Raw genomic sequence first — 23,336 nt, 5'->3', positions numbered from 1 at the left:
AATTGATTTAAATTAATCTCTGAACATAGTGGAGAGCCAGCAGAGTAATTAACTATGCTATTTATTAATTACTATAACCATACCAATTGTCCTTTCTCTTCATGTCTACAATAAAAACAATTCATTGCTAATCCACCACAGCTGCAGAAACTTCTATGAAATGTTAGTTAAAGTAATAAAATAGCTCCAGTTTTAGGCATGCCCTTGAATCATTTATGTCAGATTATAATCTTCAGTGAAGAATTTGATGCTGTTTCAACAATCCAATACCTCACTGGCACACGCGAGCACACAGAACCATTTTAAAAAAAATTACACAGCAATACAGCTGAATGGGAAATCGATCACTGAACAAGCTAAATCTGCATGAAGGAGAAAGACTGGAAAGGTGGGATAGAGGTGGGAGGGCAGAATGCAGTGAGCAGTATCAGAAAAATGAACATATAAACAGGAAAGGAGGAAGGATCATAGAAGTGCACTTTAGTTGAAAAGATTTCTTCCAATATCTGCTGGCACTTTCTTTTTATCTATCACAAGTTCCCTCTATTGCAGTCAATAACCTGAGTGGGCATAAAATAGATTTTTCTCATGGTTTGGATCAACACAGGATATAAACCACAACTGAAACACATTTCCATGTGCTAAACCCAGCAATGATTATTGTAATTCAATTGCCTACATATAGCATACTTTGACAATCGAGGTGGTAGGCACAGGGAATACAGAGCAAGAAGGAAGACAGGAACACGTTGGCTCAGATTACTGCTTTTCAAATCTACTTTTGTTTTGCTGGTGTATTGTTAAATCCTTTCTGTGCTTCATAGGAAGCTACACATTTTGAAGGCAGTTAGTCATAACAACTACTTTATTTTGTTTTTGGTTTAAAACGCCTATGATCTGCACACCCTGACACCTGCTGATTTCATGCCCTGCCTTTTCCCATCAAAGCCTCCTCTTGGCTCTCCACACGAGGAAATCTCATTTATCAAAATTCTGTTAGCGTAAGGGGAAGGGCTATGCTGAGCTGAGCCGTGGCCTTCATTAAACATGCAGAACATAAACTGCTGACACTAAGCACAGTCAACTTGCAGCATGGCAGAGGGGAGGGGGGGGGGAAGAAAAAAAAAGAGCAATGAGACAGAAGGAATGATGTGATGGTGAAATAGGAATAAAAGTCACAGTTTTGCAAAGCATTTAAGTCATACTGGAGTCAGTGAGATTTAATCACAGACCAGAAGTTAAGCATGTGCTTAACTTTGCCAAACAGAAATAGATCACTAAATTATGAATGGAACAATCTATTTCTGTTCCCAGGAACATGGACACTTTGTTCTCCAGACTAGTCCCTCAGGGAATGAAAAAGGTGAGGGGGGAAAATGATAACAAAATTGGAGAAAACAATCCCTTCTTAAAGTCAAAATACTGGTCTGGATAAAGGAAGTGTATGTGATCTTTAACATAACAGGATTAAAAAGGTTGGTATCCATAATTTAGGTTCCAGGAGACAGAAAACAGCAAGTACCATTATGGTCACAATTTCAACACGGTACCAAAGGCTGGGGCTCTGAATAAAAGAAAAATTTGTAAATTTGGAAGAAGCAAGCATGAGAACAGAAATGCATTAACAATCAGAATTAGGGCTGAGGGCGAACAAAGTGGCTTTTTGAATTTTCACTGCATTTACTGTTCTTCATATTTTTCCCCTTTTAATTCTCAAAGATAGCTGTGTAATGCTGCCTACAATAGAAACTTGAATTTAATAGGCACGAAGCAGAAGGTGTGTAGCATTTTCCTCTGATCACAAGGAACAAGCACTTAGCTGTAAGAGATCCACAATGAGTCACTGCAGGGAGGAATCAAATGCATCACAGGTACATGCAAGCCTTTTTTATTATTATTCTACCAATTGAAAATGCATTATAACGTACAGCCCTAGGAAAAAAAAATCAATTTCAAACCACCTAGTCCTATAAAAATATATAATTTACCAATCATATATGCCTGCATTTACACAGTTCAAGGAGAGCTAAGGCAGATGCAAGGCAGGAGAACGGGGCGGGAGATAGGTGGAAAGGGATGTCAACATTTCCTCTGTAAGCTTTTGTTGATATTTACAAATAAGATAATAATTCCAAGTTGAAATTGTCTCAGTACTAACATGAATAACTAACAATCAAGTTTTAAACAGCAGCTAAAAGTTATTTCAGTATTATCTAAAAAATAATATCATTATTAACATTTTCTGATACTTTCACACTTCTTAAAACACTTCTTACAAGTTTATCTGGAAGTTAAGCACCATAAAATTAATGGCTGGATTATGTCACCCTTTTCCATTCTAAATATCACCATATTCCAGAGAGGGAAAATTTAGCTTTGATCAACTAACTCTTAGCATAGTATTAGCTTTTTTCCCTCTTCCAGGGTCCTGTGTACATGCAGCTTTAATGGGAGAGCAGAAATCAGACACACTCGTAGCAATGAGGCCTTGACCATTCCTCAAAAGTGATTTTTGTAATTTAAAAAAAAAACTGTATACATTTAACAGAAATCAATAGCTTCTTTTACACTGAAAAATTGTTTTTCTTGAGGTCACCTATGAAATAGAACAGGACAGCCCAATTGTTTTATCTTCTCTTTTAACTTGTAAACAATGCAGTGTTATCACCAGCTTTTTTAGCTTTTATTCTGGTCAACAAGGCACTGCAGCCTGCCATATAAAGCTGCACACCACATGGCACCATTCAACAGTATATCTAGGTCAGCCTGCATTTTTAATGTGCTCCATTAGCTTTCCCTTGCTCACTGTATCAAGTTTGAACTTCTCACTTTTCAAACCTCTCTATAACTGAGCCAGACAACACATTGGATCCTAAAAGTACTGTGATCACCTTCAACATTTGTTCCACCAAAGACTGCAGTTCTAATTCTATTTCCTTAATTCCATGTTGTTTCCAAACCCTGCACCCTCCAATTTCTCCTTCAAGATCCTTTTCCACAATACTGCCATGAAAAAAGAAAGAGAGTTTAGTTAAATAAAAAGCCCCAATGCCTTACCTAATTCCTTCCCCCAGTACTACTTGAGGAAGCTTAACAACTTTGACCTTGGCAGCATTCTGCACACACCACAGCTAAAATCCCCTACAAGTTAATAAGCATATAAACAGCCATACCTACATGACTGTAAAGATTTTGCAGAATAATATGTGCTATAATGGTATTTAGTTACTTCAATGCAACAAAAACTAGTTCCACATGATTCACTTCATTGCTTTCCTTCATAAACAGCAGCTACCTCACTTCTTAAAATACATTTATTAATTTCTAAACTATCATGCATTCTAATTGCTCTTCCCACAGATGATTTTAAGGTGCACATCCCTCCACAGCCCTTGCACAAGGACTGAAGTTGTAAGACATCCTAGATATAGATTACATGTACAAGGTAATGGGTACATCAGTTCTGACACAAGGAATAACACCATGAGGAAGTTCTGCAGGAGGCTCGGGGAGATTCACACAGATCTGGGGAAGGGGGGGGGGTGGAACTTCATGATGTCATGAAAACTGACAGTCATATTAAACTGAACTACACAAATAATGCTTATTTTGCTTCAGATTAAAATGGTAAGGCAAGTTTTAATAAAGAGACTGTAAATTTGTCTGTCGTATATTTCATGGAGTAGCAAGGATTTAGTAGTGAAATCACAAAACACACAGAATGATTGCTACACTAGAAATCTGTTACAATAGTTCATGTGTATAGTATGAAACAACGCAAAGCACTGCAACAGTACAAAAATCATGCCAAAATGATCTGTAATCTTGATCTTCCTACACAAAAAATATGAAGACCCTGTATAATTAACTGTTCACCAAGAAAATCAAAGGAATGACCTTGAAAAACAAGATTTCCCAGTTGTCATTCTAATTAAATAAAATTATCCATCAATATTCCAATTCACTAGAAAACCCCGTCTCACAAGAAGAAACTCTTAAAAAGTAAACCAAAATAATTGAAGCTTCGAAGTTGAAAAAATTATGTCTTCTGTAAAAGAAATACATGTTCAGTAAAGAGCCCCAGATTTTGCATTATTGTCATTGTTTTTTCCTCTTGAAATCTGCACTATGTCAACAGCACTTTTCCAGCAAAGCACGGCTCTGAACAATGATACACACCTGTCCTTGTCTCAGGAAAAAAAACAGGGGAAATGAAAACCTAAATCAAATCTGTCCACCCAACAACTTTCTCACACTCCTCTCTGCAATTCCTATTCCTAAAATGTAGCATTAGTTAAAACAAGCCAATTCTGAAATCAGGGGAAGCAGCCACATAGCACAAATCTGAATCTTTTCGTATATCTGTATTTCACGGTGCTACAAAATTTTATACTACAAACACATTAACAGCAGCTTTATTAAAAAATAAATCTTTGTGGTGTTTTTGTTGTTTTAAGTCCCAGTCTGAATGGGAGCAAGCTTTCTGTAGCAAGGTGGTTTTGGTTGCTGGAGGGCACAGTTCTGGTCCCACCAGTTCAGGTAGAATTTACAAAAGAGAAAGAAATCTGGTCTAACTTGCTTACCTCACCAAGGAAGAACAGCAAACTATTTGCAAGTATTTTGAACTGCTCTCTTCCCACCCCTAAACAAAGAGACCACCTGCCTCAACATTTATTTAAAATGTGCAGGTATTTACAAGCAAACTTTGTGATCTGACTGTTAGATGACTTGGTAAACCTGATACTCCCTCCAAGTTCAAACCAGCAGTGTAAATCAAAGGGGCCACACGGAGCTGTAAAGGACCCGCCTGATCAGGCAGGAGTCACCCCCGTTTACATGTCAACAGGAGGCAGCTGAGCGAGGGAGGATGCTGAGCAGCACACCCAGCCAGACAGCTCAGGCACACCAGACTCAGGCTGCCTGAGTGCACCCACCAGTTAAAATTTAATGAGTAACAGAAGGAAGACTGAGAAAATAAATTATTTTTCTCTGGTAGTAACTTAAGTCGCTGTGATGTAGTGACTGGTGTCAAATGGTGGGTTCAAACCCTCGAGGAGATGTGTATTCCCACCATAAAAGCAATACCAAATTTTGCACTCTTCTGGCATTTCTATGGAGTTTGGAAAGGAAAAACCTTAGTACAGACTGCAGCAATTCATCTTAATATAGTGAAAATCTAAACGGGCATAGGACTGCCCAAAGAAGGATACTCATCAATCAGAAATGCAAAATTAGTTGCCAAGCCTTTACTGTGAGGGTGGTGAAGCACTGGAACAGGTTGCCCAGAGAGACTGTGGATGTCCCATTTCTGGAGGTGTTCAAGGCCAGCTTGGATGGAGCTCTGAGCAACCTGATATAATTGAATGGTATTCATGTCCATGACAGGAGGGTTGAAACTAGATGATCCTTAAAGTTCCTTCCAACCCAAACCATTCCATGATTCTTATTTACAGACATCACTTGAGCAAATACCTAACAGTTGCTTTGAATTGCACACACATCTTCTGACAAGATCTTCTGACACTGCTACTGTCAGAAAGGCTTTAAATTCATATTAAAATCCAAAATGTGGCCGCATCCACACGTTCATAACCTAAACCATGCAGTGCTGAAGAGGAAGGCTGTTCATCACATTTATATATGTCCAAAAGTAAAGATGATGTAGGAAGAAAGACAGCAGTTTACGTTTTCTTAGCACCAATCCCAGCTGGATGCAGGGCACGGGGCCAACCACAGGCCAACAACGTTCAAAGGTGCTGAGGAAGGCACGTTTACCATCTGTGCTCACTCCAGCTTGCCACAGAGTGCTTGGGAGCTTTGTAAAATAAATGTTACCACATACCCATGTAAACTGCCTAAGCCTAACCCTAAGGCCATCAGTATTTATTCTGCAAACACCATGAGATGCTTCATGCTGAACAGGAACATTAAACATGTATTTATGGCTAGCTTGGATCACTGGCAAGAGAAGAAAAAAGGAAATATCCAAGAAAGCCTGACATGCTATTCACACAGTGGGATACTTCCACAGGAGCCAGGTCCTCCTGAAAGCCTCACCTCGTCTTGTCTTTCCTCAGACTACAGGAGGATGGGCATAGGGCACAAGGAAGAGAAAACCAACTCTTATTACACCATTTATCCAGCCAATCTTGACTTTCTGACAAGTGGGGCTTCTCAGCTAACACAGCTTTTGTTCTCCTACTCTGTGTATCATTTTGTCTTTTCTTGTTTATGCAGGATTGTTACAGAATTGAGCAGACCCACCTCCACTGCAGAAGGAGGCATCACAATCTCCTGGAAGCCTGCACTTTGTTCCATCCTCCCAGAGAGCTTTAAAATCCTCTCCATACAAGAAGCAGGACAAAGTTGTGAGGAGTGGGGCACTACCAGTGGATGATGTTTGGAATCACCCTCCATCCTCAGGGTGGTTAGGTACCCTCCTCTACTGCCTGCAGCACTCAGGACACAGCTGGACCACAGTTAGGACTCTACGATGGATGGAGATGAACTTACAGCCACACACCTCTTGGTGCACCTCTTAATTTGTATAAAACTAATTGGGGGAGAAAACCCACAAACCACAGAGGTATTTATTGGGACTAAACTTGCCAAACATTAAGAACTATTGATTATGGAGATGAAATTTGTAAAACATGATTACAATTTCTCTTTTGTGTTTTCTTAGACTGTCACAAATAGCATAGCAGTGATATGCACAGACTGTTCAGAGAGAAACCTGTTCAACTACTTAGTCATAAGTACTTCAAAACACTTTGATACATCTGTAAGCAGCCCCTAAGAATATAAAAAGACAACCTTGTTCCCTGCTATAATGCCATTCTCTGCTCCTGGAAAATCCTCAACACAGAGGGCACTCAGGAGACTTCAGCAACCCCAAAACACAACTTTAACAATGAGTCAAAGAAAAGAGGTTGGAAAATCCTTTTAGTCATCTGAACACCTTAGGTGAAACAAGTCCACAAAGAAATTAAAAACAGAACTGGGGAAACATCCTATGAGTAGCAAAACAGAATTTACTGGAGGTTAATAATAATATCTATTTTTTTCTAAGCTAAAACAAATCCAAAAACTTATTTACAACTCCCAGGTTCCTATCTAAGTCAACAGTGCAGAGACAGATGTAAATGAGGACTCATTTCTCTATATTTTCCCATATACTAAGCACACACAGACAATCCAAGTGTCAACACATCAAGACAGAGATAATTCTGACCCTTGAAAACATTCTCTTCTGAAAAGGATTAATTGGCTTTAAAACAATTTAATTTGGCTTTGAAGATGCAACTGTTATTAGCAACCACCAGATGGCAGGAGCAAAGGCCGCTTACAGTCTTTAACAAAAGAAAGCTGCCTTAAGGCGAGCAAGAGAAGAGAACAATTTTTTATGTCTACTTTTCCTTCTCTTTCAATTGGTTATTTTTTTATTTCCAAGAAGTAGTATTTTATTGCAATCAAGCTAATACATTAACAAAGAAGAAAAAAATGTCTCTTGAGAACATGTCTCTCAATTTCATCTCATGCTATCTCTACCTCATAGCTCAAGGGTTCTGTTACAGATACTGCAAGAACAACAGTTTCTTCCCAGGTTTGCACAGTCATAACTCAGTCAGCCACCAAATGTATTCCCTTTGATGTCCTGTGCTTCAAACCAGGAAGTTGACACATAGCTACACTGTGCAGCTCAATTTACCCTCGGGATTTGAACTTCTGCTATGTGGGATATGAAAATAAGTACACTATGGATGATGCACCATGATGTGCTGATTGTTGCAATAATGCAGCACCTACGAGGTGGAGGAAAGCAAAACCTGTCCCCTAAAAGCATGAACCTCCCCACTCTGTCCAACACTCACCCAGCAAAGCAACCCAAAAACCAATTTAATACACTCAAGTAAAAGTAGTATGTTTGGGAGGAAAAATATTTTAGTTCTGAGAACACTGGATTCTTAAAACATGTATCCTGTATCAGTGAAAGAACATTTTAAAAATGCAGTCCAGCAGCACATACTTTAAAAGACTTAGGAATAGACTCTCTAAACAACTTCCAGAGTTACTAAATTATGGAGACAAGGTCATCACTTTATGTTGTGTCATAAAACAAAAATACAGCCAGTTCCAGGAACAATACTGGAAGCTCCACCATACAGACACATCCACATCAGAAATACCACCCTTGCTGTATTTCTTTGATAGAGCTGTCTCTCCATTATGCTGATTTCTCGATCAAAGAGAAAGCTTTACTCCTGTATTTGTCTTCCACAAAAGAAACATAAAATCACTCCTACAGTGAGCACATCCATCGGGAATGAGATTCTTTTTCCTCAACCCCAACAGCACACAGTCCCAGAAAAGAACAGGTGAAGCTCGCTCCAGGTGAAGTGTGAGATGCAGTTTTGTGGTTAATTCTGCCTCTGTACATTAGCAAACATGCCACTTGCAAAATATGAAAGGCTTTCCTCCCTGCCCCGTTTTTAAATGACACCTGCAAATCACTAATCCAGTTGCCATTTATTTCCATATGTCAAATTACAATCCTAACTTGTGCAAAGCAACATAATAGTAATGATTAAGCCAATTACATCACAACACAGCTTAAAACGACACACAATGGAAGGATTAAAGCTCACTACCAAATAAGAGAGTCCTGTTCTTGGTGGAGCTCCCCCACTGTGGGAACAGAAGTGTCTCTTTTCCTGTTGCACAAACTTGTGATCCTTCTGACATGTAGCTGCTGGACTGCCATTAACCAAGGTATTTATACTAATGCAGCACTAAGCCGGGATCACTGCAGCTCGGCATTGGCTGCGGAGGGCGGGCTCCGGGCCGGCGCTGCCAGCACGGCTCATGGCGCTCCAGAGCCACAGACAGGCCGGGGCATGTGCGCGGGGTGATCTCACCAGCCCCAGCCCAATGAAGCCTCCCCTGCCCTGCCTCATTTGGCTCAGGTGGATGCTGACATAAAACCCTCAGGGAAAGGGAGGGAGAGTAAACCCAGCACAGGCTTTTAGAAAGTCAGGCATTCTGTTCTCTAGATAGGGCCAGACACCATTTGCAGCCTGTATGAAGCGTGCGCTACTGCACTTGACACTGTAATTCCAACTGATGCCAACATGCAGCTCCTACAATAATAAAATGTGGGCTAAATCTTTATATAATAACCAACCTTTCAGACTACGATTTTCAATTCTACCTCAGGGATAAAAAGGTTCTAATGGAAATTGAGCATCTGAATCTCTTAGAAGGATTTTAAAAACTCCCACACACCTATTTTTATTTGTTCATTGCCTTGGTCTTTAAATCAGCATCATTCCAAATGGTTAAACATTTTACCTTTTACTCCTGCCCTAGGCATCCTATTTTTTTTTTCTTTCTTTTTCACATCTTTGTATTCCTCCTATTTTCTCTGCCATCTGTGAACACTGGTCCCATCTGCTAAAATATAACTTCCTACTCAGCTAAAATAAATGCAAAATAAATTGGTACTGTTAGTATTTTACACGTCATCATTAGGCTTTAGTAAGATTAATGGGACTCAAAGAGTTTCCCACTTTGAAATACATTCCTGTGTGCTGACTGCAGACTCAGGCAGATATCACTCCATCTATTCACTCTTTTTCTGTTACTTTCTTAGCAACTACAGTTTTGAAGGAACTTATTATATATGTAAGTTTATCCTCAGCAGAATTTGAACAAACCAGGCATAATTGTTAAGCCTGTCCTAGATCATCTATCAGCTGTTCATGATTTGCTACGTGATCATTCCCTCTACATCTCTCCATACGTAATCATGCATATATCACAACCCTTCTAAATATTGAAACAAAAGAACCAGTCAAAAGCTGGAAGGTTTTTTTCTTCTTCTTTAAAAACAAACATGCATTCAAGTACACACACAAATCAATGTGTAAATTAAACTGAACACCACATGTACCATCTTTGAAAAAGCTGTTACAGCACACTAACAGCTTCCTCCTCCTGTAAAATTAGTTGCATAGAAACTAAGATTTACTTCCTTCTATTCAACCAAAAGAAAGCTTTGGACAGCAATGCAATCAAGTCTGTACATATTTATACTTATCAAACGACAACTTTTTTTAAAATTATTGAAAATGTGCTTTGATTTTTATGGCCTTTTAAACAGTACTAGTTTCATATATGCATAAAATGAAAATAGGCTAATGTTAAAATGTAATTTTTACTCTAATAAATGTCTTATGTCCTACATTTGTTTGGGGAAGGCTGTTTACTTATTAAAAAGTTGAGGAGGAGGAAACATTTTTAAGGACTACTACTAATGGTTCACAATTTGCACCTATTCCATGCTTAAGGAGTAAAGATAGGATTTGGTACTTCAAGGTGCCTTTTCCCTGGGTATTTGACAGTTTGACACAATTTCTCCTGTTTTCATTTTATTCTCTAAAATAAGAATTATTTTGTCTAAATCAATATGCATATCTTGGATGAAAAGCATCCTGTAGCTGATTTCTACAAGCACTCATGAGGGATGATGATCATCACCCGAGACTCAACCATTCAAAAGGCACACTACATCAGCCAAATCTTCACTATGCCAATGACAACTACAGCAAAGCTCAACAATGTTCTGATGTCTCATTCAGAATCTTTTCCTGGGAAACAGCCCCAATTGCTGCCAGTATGCATATTTACCATGAGACTGAAATAATGGAGAATTTAAGAATAACAAATGACATTGTACATTCTTTCAGTAGTCTACAAATATTCTTTTTTGAAAGGCACTTTTCTTGTATGTATCTACAGGCAACACAGCCTGTCAACAGCCTAAAACTGAGTGGCATCTAAGGATAGGTGGAATGGATGCAATCAAAAGAAAAGTCATCCCCTGCAGCAAACTATGCTTCTGCTCTTGCATAGAGGGGGCCCTACAATGTTTCAAGCTGAGACATATGCTACACCCAAACCCAAAAAAGATAGCTCTCCTTAACAGTCTACAATAGCCCTGGAGGAAAATTCAGGCTAAAAGCAGGTACCAAGAAAAGCATTGCATGGTGCAAATCTTTAACCTTACATCCTTCTCAACTGTATTATCTGGTATTTACTTTCTAGGAAATTATTTTCTAATTTACAAAATTAACTATTTTTCGTTTTAAAATTTTTGCTTATACACATTCTCTGTTGGCATACCAACTCGTGTTAATGTAACAGAGACACTAGCATTTATTTGTCATTGAGACAGACAGTAAGGAAAGCATCTCGTAAAGGAGAGAAGGGAGAAGTGCTTTTGCAGCACCTCTAAATAGACAGCAAAAATAAATTCTGAAATTAACAAATTTTGGATGATACGTTTAGCTTTCTTTTTGATTGCTAAAAAATACATTATATTTCTAGACATGGATAGTTCACTAAATAACATAAAGATACTATTATAAGAGAGTTTAAAAGATCCTGATGGTTCTGAAGAAGAATTTTAGGAAAGATGCTTGGGACTCTGGACATTGATGTTTAGAGCTAGCAACAGTACTGATTCAGTTTTGTAAAACTGAACCTTAGCAACAGAAAACTCTTAAAAGTTTTTGTAATAAAAAGGAGTTTCAATGGATGTCCATCAGGATGACAAGACATAAAAACACCTTGTAAATCTACCCATGATAAAAACTTAGAAGCCTCCTCCACAGTACTTTTTTTAGCTCTAAGAGTGAGTGGCGACAATAATCATCAGTAATAATTCTTTTTACCCACCTAGTCTGAAGGATTATGGAGATGAGCTCACAAGAGCTGACCCTCCAGGTTTATTAAATATTCAATGAATATTCTATATGCTTGCTGGGTATTAAATAAAAATAAGAAAATACTGCAGACTACCACACTTTATATACTTGAAATAATACCAGAATAACTCTGTTTGTTTTCTAATAATTTATTGAAATCACTTTATCACATATCAACATAAAAATGTACAATATAGACACAGTGTAAATTCTGGCATCATGAATATTTACATACTTCTAAAGTATTTTTTTCCCCTGCTAGCTAATTTTGCTTATTGTATTCCAAATAAACCCAGAGAACTTATTTAATATTTTCTTGCTTTTCCTTTTTACCTTAATAGTAACCGAACTGTAATTTTTTCACCTGCAGTAGCATCACAGCATATAGGCCTCCAGCAGCAGGAAACTCTTCACTGTCATGATTCAGCCTACTGTTCCTACAATCTCCTTTTCCCCTTCCCCATCCACTCTTTTCCTGAATAACTGGACACAACACACACACAATCTGCCTTGATTAAAATAACCTGCTACTAGTGCTCAGTTAAAACAGTGGTCATCACCACAGTGCTCACTGGCCAAAGAAACTTGAGCACTAAGTAGGACCCAGCCCATCCATGTAGCTGGGCAGGTCTGAAGTTGTCTCTCTAACACACACGATTGCTCGCCACACGCTGATCTACACCGAACACAGGGTGATGCAGCTGCTCAATGAGCCACTTTCTACTCAAGATGCTCTGTGGAAAAGGGCCTGAACAAAGTGCCTTACTCAGCAGACTGCCAAGCAAACAACCAGTACAATTTCTGAGTTGCAAATCTATGGAACAAGAATAAATTCAGCATTCGGGCAAGTCCAATCTCAAAAACTACTGCTCACTACTGACCTTACATGTTTCCATGTGGGTTTCTGCAAGTAAAACTTGCTCACAGGTTTTATACCAAGAAAAAGATTAAGACAGCTTGTGTGCCATTCTCAGATTACCACACACAAGAGAAAGTTTCTGAATTGATGGATGCAAGTCACAGGATCCTCAGTTCTCAGGTTGAAAACTGTCATTTTCTGTGGCATCACATCCAACAATTCATATTGTTGGGATCTCTATAACAAAACTGCACCAAACTACACACCTTGTGTCCAAATGTAGCATCCTCGGAGGCCAAGACTTCAACCTGAAATTATAAGGAGAAAGATGATTTCAAATTTAGCCACCACCAAGAACCTCTCTCTCCTGAGCACAGCACCACACTCCAGGCAAAGAAGAGATCTGTAAACAAATGTGCCACTCTGGATCAACCCTAGAAAACCTGCACATGATAGGATGTGCCAAACTAACAGATGACTATAGAAATCAAGTGAGGTTTCCTCAAGTTTCCTTGAAAGACAGCATCCCTCATGACACAAGCAAGTTTTCTCCACCTGAATGGCATAAGGATTACCTGAACTTACTGTACTACAGCTGGAACGTTTTTCTCCATACAGAGTTTTGACTCTGTATACCAAAAAGCTGCCTGAGCACAACCTGCCATGGTAAGTGTCTGCAAAGAAAAGCTGGAAACACCTGACCTCTTCCCTTTCTGCTACCTTCTAAGCAGGCTGAGTACTTCTGCACCAGCACCAAGTGGAACAGCAACAAGGGGAAACTCCAGGAAGAGGAAACCAAGCCAAGGTCTTGGTTGCAGGCTCCTGCCCTGTCTTGTGCTAGAGAACTATTTGAAAACTGGAATTCAGGGAACACAAGCTCCCCTGGCAAAGGCCAAGACCAACTGGCTGAGAGAGACAGTGAATGTTTGAGAGCCTGAGAAAAGCAAGCTGCCAGGTCATCAAGGGATGCTCCAGATCAAAGTCCTTGCTGGTTGCCACACACTGCACAGCTCTAGAGTTGATACACGCTATTCTGTGATAACAGGGACAGACACAGGAAAGCAGGCACACCGATTTTTCATCAGACTCCTTAAAAATACCTCACACTTCGGCACCTTTCACCTGAGAATCTTGGTATTTTACGAATTCTAATTAATTAAGCTTCCCAATACACCAGTGAAGTCAGAAATGTCATCATCCCGATATAGAGAGAGAAGAGTGAGGCAGAAAGAGGTTGAACAATTTTTTAGTAGTTATGTGCCAAGCCAGGGACACAGCCATGGAAAGAATCCCAGATCTCTACTCTCAGGTTCACAGTTTAACAACTAAGAAATTCTCTATTTCTCTGATTTACATCCTATTTAGAATGCCTACTGCTGCATTATAATTTATACAACTGGTATAACTATAACTAATGTATCTAATCTCCAGTTTAACTTAAGAAGAGTGAAGGATTTAAAGCAAATCAAGAGGGGAAAAAATGAATGTGAAGTTTCACCCTGAAGCACGTTATAATGCCAGAGTTATAAACCCCTGAAAAAGAGGGTTTATAATGGAAAGGCTGATAAACTAACAATGATGGCAGCATTTAAATATATTTATGTCATGATCAAGCAACATATGGCATTTCTTCATCTCTAAATTAAAAAAGGGAGGAGAAAAAAAAAAGTGGGAGAGAGATAAAGCATTCATAGGAACCAGGAATAAATGAAAAGAATGAACCTGGAGTTACCCAATTGTGACCTGTCCAGCTAATTAGGAATGACAGTAAGAGGCTACAAAATAGCATCTCATTCAATAGGAGATAGGAAAAAAATCCAAGTAAATAAAATCAATCTAAAATGATATGATACATATTAGCTCCTTATATTAAGCTTCTAATCCTTTAGGCACTTTATAAATATTAAACAATCAGTCCTGGTGAGACTGATAAATATCCATAATATATTTTACAGATGAAGAAACAGACAGAGGGTTAAGTGACTTGCCCAGGGCCAAAAAGAATAATCAGTCATTGGATTGGAAATAACTATATGACTGCTTGTCACAATACAGTGCCCTACTCAGATGCTCAGGTGGCTTCTGAAAAAAGTCATTCCACTACCAGAAGCATCTTGGTTAGGGTTAATGTGGTACACATCTGAAGTGTGAATGCTCATTTTAACTAGGGTTACTGTTTTCATACAGCATCCAGCTACCACCACTAGACAGACCCCAAAAACTTCTTCAAACTCACTCAGTTTTCTCTATCCAGTATTATGTAGTTCCATATCCCAGATGCTATTTCCAGTCCCATTAATCACAGAATCATAAATATTGGAAAAGAACTCCAAGATCATCAAGTCCAACCTTTGATGGAGCACAACCATGTCAACCAGACCACAGCAGCAAGTGCCATGCCCAGTCATTTCCTGAACACTTCCAGGAACAGTGATTTCACCACCTTCCAGAGCAGCCCATTCCAATACCTGACCACCCTTTCAACAAAGAAATTCTCCATGATGTTCAATCTGAACTTCGCCTGGCAGAGCTTGAGGCTATATCCTTCTGTCTTGTCACTTGTTGCCTGGGAGAAGAGGCTGATCCCCACCTGGCTACATCCTCAGTTGTTCTACCTTCCAGGTAGTTGTAGAGAGTGTATGCTTATTACTGCTACATTTCTATTGCCAGAGCCCTCACTGCAGAGCACAGGCATATTGTCAACACCTGGGCTCTGCTAAGGAAGCTCCTGCTCAGGCCAAGAGAATGCTCACAACTGCCACAGCTCCAAAACACATTAATTAACATGGCACAATGACCAACACATGTGAAAACCCAATCCTTCTTTTCACCAAAAAACTGAGAGGAAGAACAAACTGTGACATTTAAGAGTAAAGCAAAAGTTTAAGTTGGCTTAACATGCTCTTAGTCTCTTTTACAAATAGAAATATTTTCTTTTATGCTTAGAAACAAAAAGATCACAGAGACAGTAAAATGGCTTGAAGACAGATAACAATTGTAATTAAAAATGTTATTGAACAGGTCTGATAAAGCTGTTTCTCCTTTTTCAGGAATGATCACACCACTTCTGTGATAAATAATTATTCTCACCTTGCAGATGATACAATGAAACATTCTCTGTATTCTTTGTTACTACAGTGTTTAACAGGGCACTAGATTTTCACCTCCTTGTATAAAGGACTGACTGCTGACACCATAAGATACACAACATAAACGATCAAAACAAAATGTGGAACATGAGGTTTTCCTCATGCTGACCCTCAAAAAAAAAAAAAAAAAGCACCAAAATGCATTACAGCCTAGGCTGAGTGGACCCCCCTCTAGCGGGAATGCTCGTGTACTTCAATCAGCACCCACACCACCCCAACAAGAGAATCAGGCAAGCAACATTTTTCTCTTACTTGCCTTCAGAATATGTGCCTTCCATTTCAATACATAAAAAAAAAAATAAATAAATAAACAAGGCATTCATTATTGCTTTAAGATACTCTGATGCTAATTAAGAACTTCCCATTATATACCTATTTGTGGCAGCTGAACATTTTCTATTTTAGCTGGCTGTTCTGAGTGTGTACACATGTAAATATCTTGGCTAGGTGGAGTGTTTTTCTTTTACAGAGAAAAATTCACTGCATTACTAAAAAGTGCAGACTTGACTCTTAAATGAAGCACTGTTGATTTCATGTACAAATTTATATCAGTATCAGATACATCAGCTTTCCCCTAGGCACTGCTCTGAATCTCTTTTCCAGTCCACACTTCCCGCTCCTCAAAATACAGTGCTGCAGTTGAATGCTGTTTGCCCCGTATTTAATTTCTATGTAAAAGCAATTTTTGGTCACTATTCTTTGGTTGCTTTTTCCCCCCCCATTTATCTGAAGAATCAAACAGCCTTTTTGCTTCTAATAAAGCAACCACACTTGCAGTATCCTGTAATTCTGGGCTAGAAGGCGATTGTAAGTGGTAAGGGGTAAATGAAGGGGTTGTATTCTAGGGAGTGTGTGTATTAACCATACACTGCGAATCAATTATATGAGACACAACTATGGTTTAAGCAGGAGTATCCCACAGCTAAAGCATGCCTGGCCTGCCTGGGCAACTGACCCTTCCTATAACCTGCTCCCCACTGCTGCTCCCAGTCCAAGCACAGACTTCTGGAATGGCAAGGATGGGGTCCAGAAACCTCCCCAGTGCATGACAAGGTGAACTTCCCATCTCCATGCACAATTTACACGGACTCCAAAATGGGCAGCTATGGCCAAGACCACAACTGCTTATGTAGTATTCTATGATTTAACAGTCAAATAGAACAGTAGTTAGTGTATTTTGTAAGATGAAAGAATTCACAAAAGTCATGTCAGCCTGAAGGATCCAATGAGTAACGTGTAGAGTACCCTGAAACTAGACGGGGAGTAGCCTTGAGTCTCTTTTTGTCAGAAGTAATGAAACTTTGTCAGTAGTTCTATTTTGCTTCTCAATAAATGACTCATACAGACCCAGTTCGACAAAGAATATTGCATCGTGACCAAGAGACTTACAGTAAATTACACACAGTCATTTTTACTTCCCTGTCAAAGAAAAAAGGAGTTGAAACACAGATAGAGCCCTTGAGGCACAATGCTGAACATGGCCTTTTTGGAACAAAGTTGTACAACCTAGTGATCAGATGACACATGGAATTATTGTAATTTGGTCTTCTTCAAAGCCATATCCAGCTTTGGTTCAGTTCTCAGCTCAGGATGTCTTGGCTCATCAAGACATTGTCTGAGATAGGATTAGGTGAAACTAAGCAAGAGTCATGGGAAGCGGAATATTCATTTAAGAGGAGGAATTACAGACATGCTTAATGCCCAGACTGTTATCCAAACAACAGAATATGAAATACCAAGTACACAGGGACAAAAAAACTAACTCACAAAAAGACATGGGTTACAAAAGCCCTCTCCACCCTGTTCGGGGGAATCTGAAAATAAGCACTAATAATAATTTCTGATGCATGCTGATTCCCATGTAATATCCTGTTAACATTAATGTTGAGAAGTATCATCGATCTCCATTTAACTACCCAGGCAAAAACTTGTGTGCAAAAAAGTGTGTGCAGCACACACTTAATGCTGCTCTGAGACTTGAGCTGGAGCTCCTCAGAGCTCACCCAATGGAGCCACTATTTGCAGCTGGCAGGTGAGGAGGATACAGCTACTCTGACAAGGGATGCAGTAGATTGGAGCAGTTCTGATCAAGACAAAATATTTTATATGGGCACTTACAGTTTCCGTGTTTCACACATGAGAATTTGCCCAGCTGGCTGCAAATTTTATAGGCTTTCTATTGTCATTTGTTTGACATTATTATTCTAGGAAAATTATAGCACAGGGCTTCTCTGATACCTAGAGGGTTTTTGTCAACTGCCTGCTTACTAAAAAGGTATGCCTCTGGCTCTTCTAAAATATGTTCAAAACAAAACAAATGTGTAAGTTAATACCTGCATTTTGCAATACTTTTGTTTTCCCTGTTCGGTAACGATCAATCAGTTTAGAAAGAACTCTCTTCCCCATAATAACAAAATCTGAAAAGAATGAGGGAAGACAGGTGCATCCTCTTGAATTACTACTTCCAAATCACCTTCTTGCTGTTGGGGTGCACTTCTTGCTCAATCATGCCAAGACAAAACCGTGTCACAGTGTCCAATTCAAACTGTATGGTCTTGTACCCATTTCTGTCCTCTGACTTATGCAGGACTTGGTGACTTTCCACTCCTGGGGAGGGAGAGGTTCTGTAGTTGCAACAACTCAGTGGGTCTCATTAGCCCAGGTGCAGAGCAATGCAAACATAACTACAATTACTATTTCCACATATCAATCTTTCTGAGCTGCCCACAGAAAATAGCCTGGCTAGCATGAAACACTGAGGATGCTGTAGTTCTTGGTGCAGATACACCCTCATAATCCTTTTCTAGTGTAGATTTTCAGTGTTTAAGGTTTTCCCATTAGCCCACCCACTCACACACCACCAGCTCCAAACTCATCTTTTAAATGAAGGTGATAGCAAGTTAATTCAGTTTTCATTTTTCAAAGTCCTTAGTTTATTTTGAAGATTAATATAGCTATAGTCATTAATATCTTTATGAAATCCAGTTTAACTAGCTTTAGCATCTCCTCCCTTTGCCATCCTTTTCAATTAATTGGGATTCAGTAACTGTGGCAAATCATTGTCCTTCTCATTGGAGCAGGGACAAACCTAGGTGACCCACACTAGTTTCTGGCAGTTTCCAAGGATTTACTGAGGATGTATACAGCTTTAAATGCCCACTGAGCTATGACAATAAACTTTGGTAACTGCAACAACTCTTCCTTCCCCCTTTTCTCTGCTACCTGCCACCAGTTTTATTTATTTTTAATTGTAATCACTTTATTTTTAATTGCAACGTACTTCAGCCTAAGTTTCAGGTCTGTAAGTGAGCACTGGACATGTTCCCTGGGCAATCCTTGAATAAATACACCAAAGACACACCTTTGTTATGACCCTGAATATATGCCTGAAATAAAGGTGTGAATGTCACATAGTATAAATCTCACGAATTAAGGATAGATCAGCTGAAATTTCCTCACTTTCTACACAAAGGCTGTTGAGACTACTTACTCAGGCCTTTCAGCTAAGTAAATGCTATCGCCTCACAGTTTGACCTATGTAAAAACTAGAAACCATGTGACCCAGTTCACGGTAATTATTCATTAAATCTGGCATCCTCTTTTTCTTAGGCTTTCCCTTTCATTTATTGCTCCTTCTTTGTAGTATCAGTCATTTATCTCTTAGCTCGCTGGGTCTAGCAATAATAAAGAACAGCATTCTAATTTTTGAGGCCACAACTTTTAGGTGGAAAAATAGAAAATAAGTAACAAAATGATCTCCATTTAAATGATAGAGTAACTTTGTGTGCTACTTTGTGTTAAAAAGGTTGAAAAGATGTTTCAAGAAACTATTCTGTAGCTCAAATTGCTTATTAATTCTCCTCATTCTCCTTATTAGCATGTACAGACAACACAGTGGCTCAAGGACGTAGCTCACTAAAGCAGCTCTGTTCTTGGTCAGCCAGTGTTTGAGATAAAACACAATGATGTATCATGTTCTTAAAACCTGGTTAGTGGAACAGATCTGTCCTGCTCATATTTTTGAAGTTTTTCTTAAATGTCAATGCTTTTGGGTAAGCTGATTTACAACAATTAAAAAATAAAGCAAAGCAAAACAAAACAAAACGAAACAAACAAACAAACAAACAAAAAAAAAACAAACAAAAAAACAAAACACCAAAAAACTCAAAACCCAAACCAAAACAAAAAGCAAAAACCAAAAAAACAAAACAATATGAACAAACAAACAAACAAAAACCAAAACAAAATGAAACAAAACAAAAAAGCCCAAAACAAAACAAAACAAACTTTCACATCTCCAGCATTGAGTCCAACATACATTGTTGGATTTGCTATTGACTAACCTGCTGGTTTAGTCCCCCTTTGCAAATATTTTGCAAAATCCTGGGAACAAGGTCAATCCCGAGAAGAAAATATTAGCTAACTAGAAATAGTAACAATCAGCCTTGTGAGATACAATACTTACAACAGAATTAGACATATCAGGAGCACTTCAGGAGAAAAAAAAATTGTGTGCTATGGGGCAATTTCTATTAAGTCAGAAGACAGAAAAGTACAAAAATATTTAGGTTTGCACTATGAAACAAACATTACAATTCCCAGAGAAACTGACATTTGAGACTGTGTACATCTCTGCTCAGTACACCTTAACTGAAGGGGAATCTCCTAACTGTGGACACCCTCCCATCCCCTGCAACTCTGTCACAACTTACTGCTCCACAGGACCCTTATCAATAGTGGATCACCAGTAAATTCATGGCAGTAAAATGCTCATCTGCTCTTGTCATTAGAAGATGTAACAGGCTAGATATATATAAACACATACATACCCATGCATGTTTTTCCTCTGTAAGCATATATTCAAATTATTTTCTATTTTCTGTCATACCGTTTTTTATATATATATATATATATATATGCAAAAGATTGTGTAACATGCAATTAGTTCTTTCACACCAGAACACTGCATGAAACAGAGTAACTGCATGAAAAATGCTTTTGATATTTATTTGTTTGACAATGTAGAGATCAAAATGACTGTTGTACATAACCCAAAATCTCGGAGCAGTTGCTATTTAATTTCCCATAAGAAAGGAGTGCTAGGTACCATAAAATTCCAACCTCATGCATTCTAATATGTGGGAAATCCTGAAAAACTGTCATTATACCACGTGACATAAGCAGTAACAATTACTGCCACCAGTAAGTTTTTATTTAGGTATTGTGACTGCATCTTTTCTAATCCATTTGTATTTTTCACTCTCTTGTTCAACACTGCGATTTCATTTTAATTCCCTGCTTTGAAAACGGAGGAACATAAAACCTTGTCTGCAAAGGCTCTCTACAACTGTTGCCTTTGGGCACTACCACGCCGTGGGGCTACAGAGGAACCACAATGGAAAACCTCCAAAAGGGGTTTAATGCACTGCCCGCTACTAGCAGAGACACAGCGCAGCCACTGCCACAGCTCAGCGACCCCAGGGATCCGTCTGAGCAGCCCCAACAGCCCTTTCCACACAAAGCTGGGCTCCTCAGCCCAAAGACAAGATGCCATCCACCAGCAACTAGGGGGTGGTAATGAACAGCTGCATTGCCAGAATGCTTCTAAATATTCCAGAAACTTCCAGAAAGGCATGCTTTAAAGCCACCCTCACCAGTGGGAAGGGGTTTTGTTGCTTAAGACTGCTGTTGCAGTGCACTGCTCTGTCCCCTCTACCTACATCTCCACATAAAAAGTGAAAACAAACACAGCTCCAGATAAAACTGCATGTCTTAACAATCTTGTCTAAAAGAAGTTAAACATTTTGCAGTAAAAACTGAAGATAAGTGACCAAGGACAAAATCTTTACAGAAACAAAGCTTCAACTCTACACCATTCTGTCAGCAGCTTTCTTATTTAATTGAGCCCGTATACAACCAACATCAAAGGTACAAAGCTATTTTGTGCTGAAAATATTGGAAGCATGTTAGGAAGAGGTGGCAAACAGAAAGGATCTGTCAAAGGTAACAGATGTATCAAGGGCACCAAGCACTGTGAAGAAGGCGTTAATTATCTATGCTGAAAAAGAAAAGGTGTTTGAAAAACAGAAACTGTTTTCAAGAGATTCAACATATTCCTATTGTGCTCAGGAGAAAAAGCTTCCTGCACCTTAGAGAACATTATTTTGAGTATGTGGGTTAAAAAGAATTTTTAGGCGAGTTTAAACATAACATAGGGAGCACTCTGTTTCAGAATGATTTTAACTTCAAAACCTTTACAGTGTCTCGCAACCAATTGCAATCATAAACTGCGTTCTTTATTCCTACTTTAAATGGAATGGGTAACTTACACAACCTAGCAGAATCTCAAAAATAACAGGAAAATAAGAACACCTTTTTGAGCACCTTTTTGTAATTTAGCACCACTTCCCACAGTACTTTCAACTCCCACCCCACAAGAACTGTTTCATTTTTCTTCTTGCTTTATCTGAAAAAAGTGGTGCTTTTTGAAAAAACACCAGATCACGCCAAGGCAAAATTTATCACCGTAAGATGTACCCTACATACATCTTATGTTCTTCTATACTTGTTTTCTAGATTGTATATGGTACTACATGCTCACAACCTAATTCTGAGCCAGAAGAAACTGATTCTTTATTATACCTGTGGTTCCTCCCTCCACCTTCCCTGGTAGGAGTGGTGAATTGGGACTTTCAAAAACCTGGTTTTGAGAAAAATGATCAGTTAACATAAAAATTACTCGTTTCATCTTCAACAGAAAAAAAAAATCAGAACCCATCCAAACGGAGACGAGCCACAATTAAAAGAAAGGAAAGCCTACCATTTTATACAAAAAAAGGCTGAAATACATTTTTCTGAAGATGATTAAAATATATTAAATGCATGTCTGATATTGCACACTCAGCTAAATTAATGTTGCCATAGGAGTGTGATATGATTAACAAGAGAACCATCCTGCTCCATGCTACTGTAAATTGCGTGAGGAAAGGATCAAGGCAATTGCCAGCAGTATGTAATACGCTCTCAGAACTTGGCTCCTCCTCTCCCAAGTAGATCAAAGGCTCTTCCTGATGTCCCCTTCTCCCATAGATCATGCCATATACAGAGAGTGGCTGATGCTGACAACATCTGAGCAACTCATGTGGGCATCATGTGGGTATTGTCAGATCCAGCATATAGGTTTAGAATGGATGGTTTGCACAACAAACTATCCACACACCTGTCAAATAACCAGTAGGAACCAAATAATGCAGTAGGAATTCATTGGGCAGTGTTCTGTGTTTCCATCTTTAACGTGAAAAGGCAAATCTGTGGAACAAGACTCAGCTGAACTACTTGATTTTTGCCAATGACATGAGCTTTCCTTTTGAATTATCTTAGGATATGTCCCCATCGCCTCCACATGAGGTACAAAGATTGATAAACACTCTGACTGGATTAACTGCTTTAAAAATTATTCAGATGTCACAGCTGGCCAGTTTTTGACCCTTCTGGTATCAAGATTTAAGAGTTGACTGGGAAAGAACAAGTGCTCCAGTCAGTGCCATAACTCCTCCACAC

General features: G+C 38.9%; 1 protein-coding gene across 8 annotated transcripts in view; it reads right to left on the bottom strand.

Annotated features, from left to right (window-relative positions):
- The window catches only part of ARID1B (AT-rich interaction domain 1B), a 322,617-nt gene that overhangs the window by 129,788 nt on the left and 169,493 nt on the right, over positions 1 to 23,336 (bottom strand). For 4 of the 8 annotated variants that reach the window (XM_079330952.1, XM_079330954.1, XM_079330953.1 and 1 more), the window contains one exon: positions 12,894 to 12,935. The exons of the other annotated variants lie outside the window; for them this stretch is intronic. In XM_079330952.1, coding sequence (XP_079187078.1) covers positions 12,894 to 12,935 — 42 coding nt within the window. The remainder of the gene's footprint in view (positions 1 to 12,893; positions 12,936 to 23,336) is intronic. 8 annotated transcript variants of the gene reach the window in all.

The sequence above is a fragment of the Erithacus rubecula genome, assembly GCF_903797595.1.
Source record: "Erithacus rubecula genome assembly, chromosome: 2".
In the NCBI taxonomy this organism is placed as follows: Eukaryota; Metazoa; Chordata; class Aves; order Passeriformes; family Muscicapidae; genus Erithacus; species Erithacus rubecula.
Note: the sequence above shows the minus strand (reverse complement) of the source record. Positions and strands in the feature narration are given on the sequence as shown.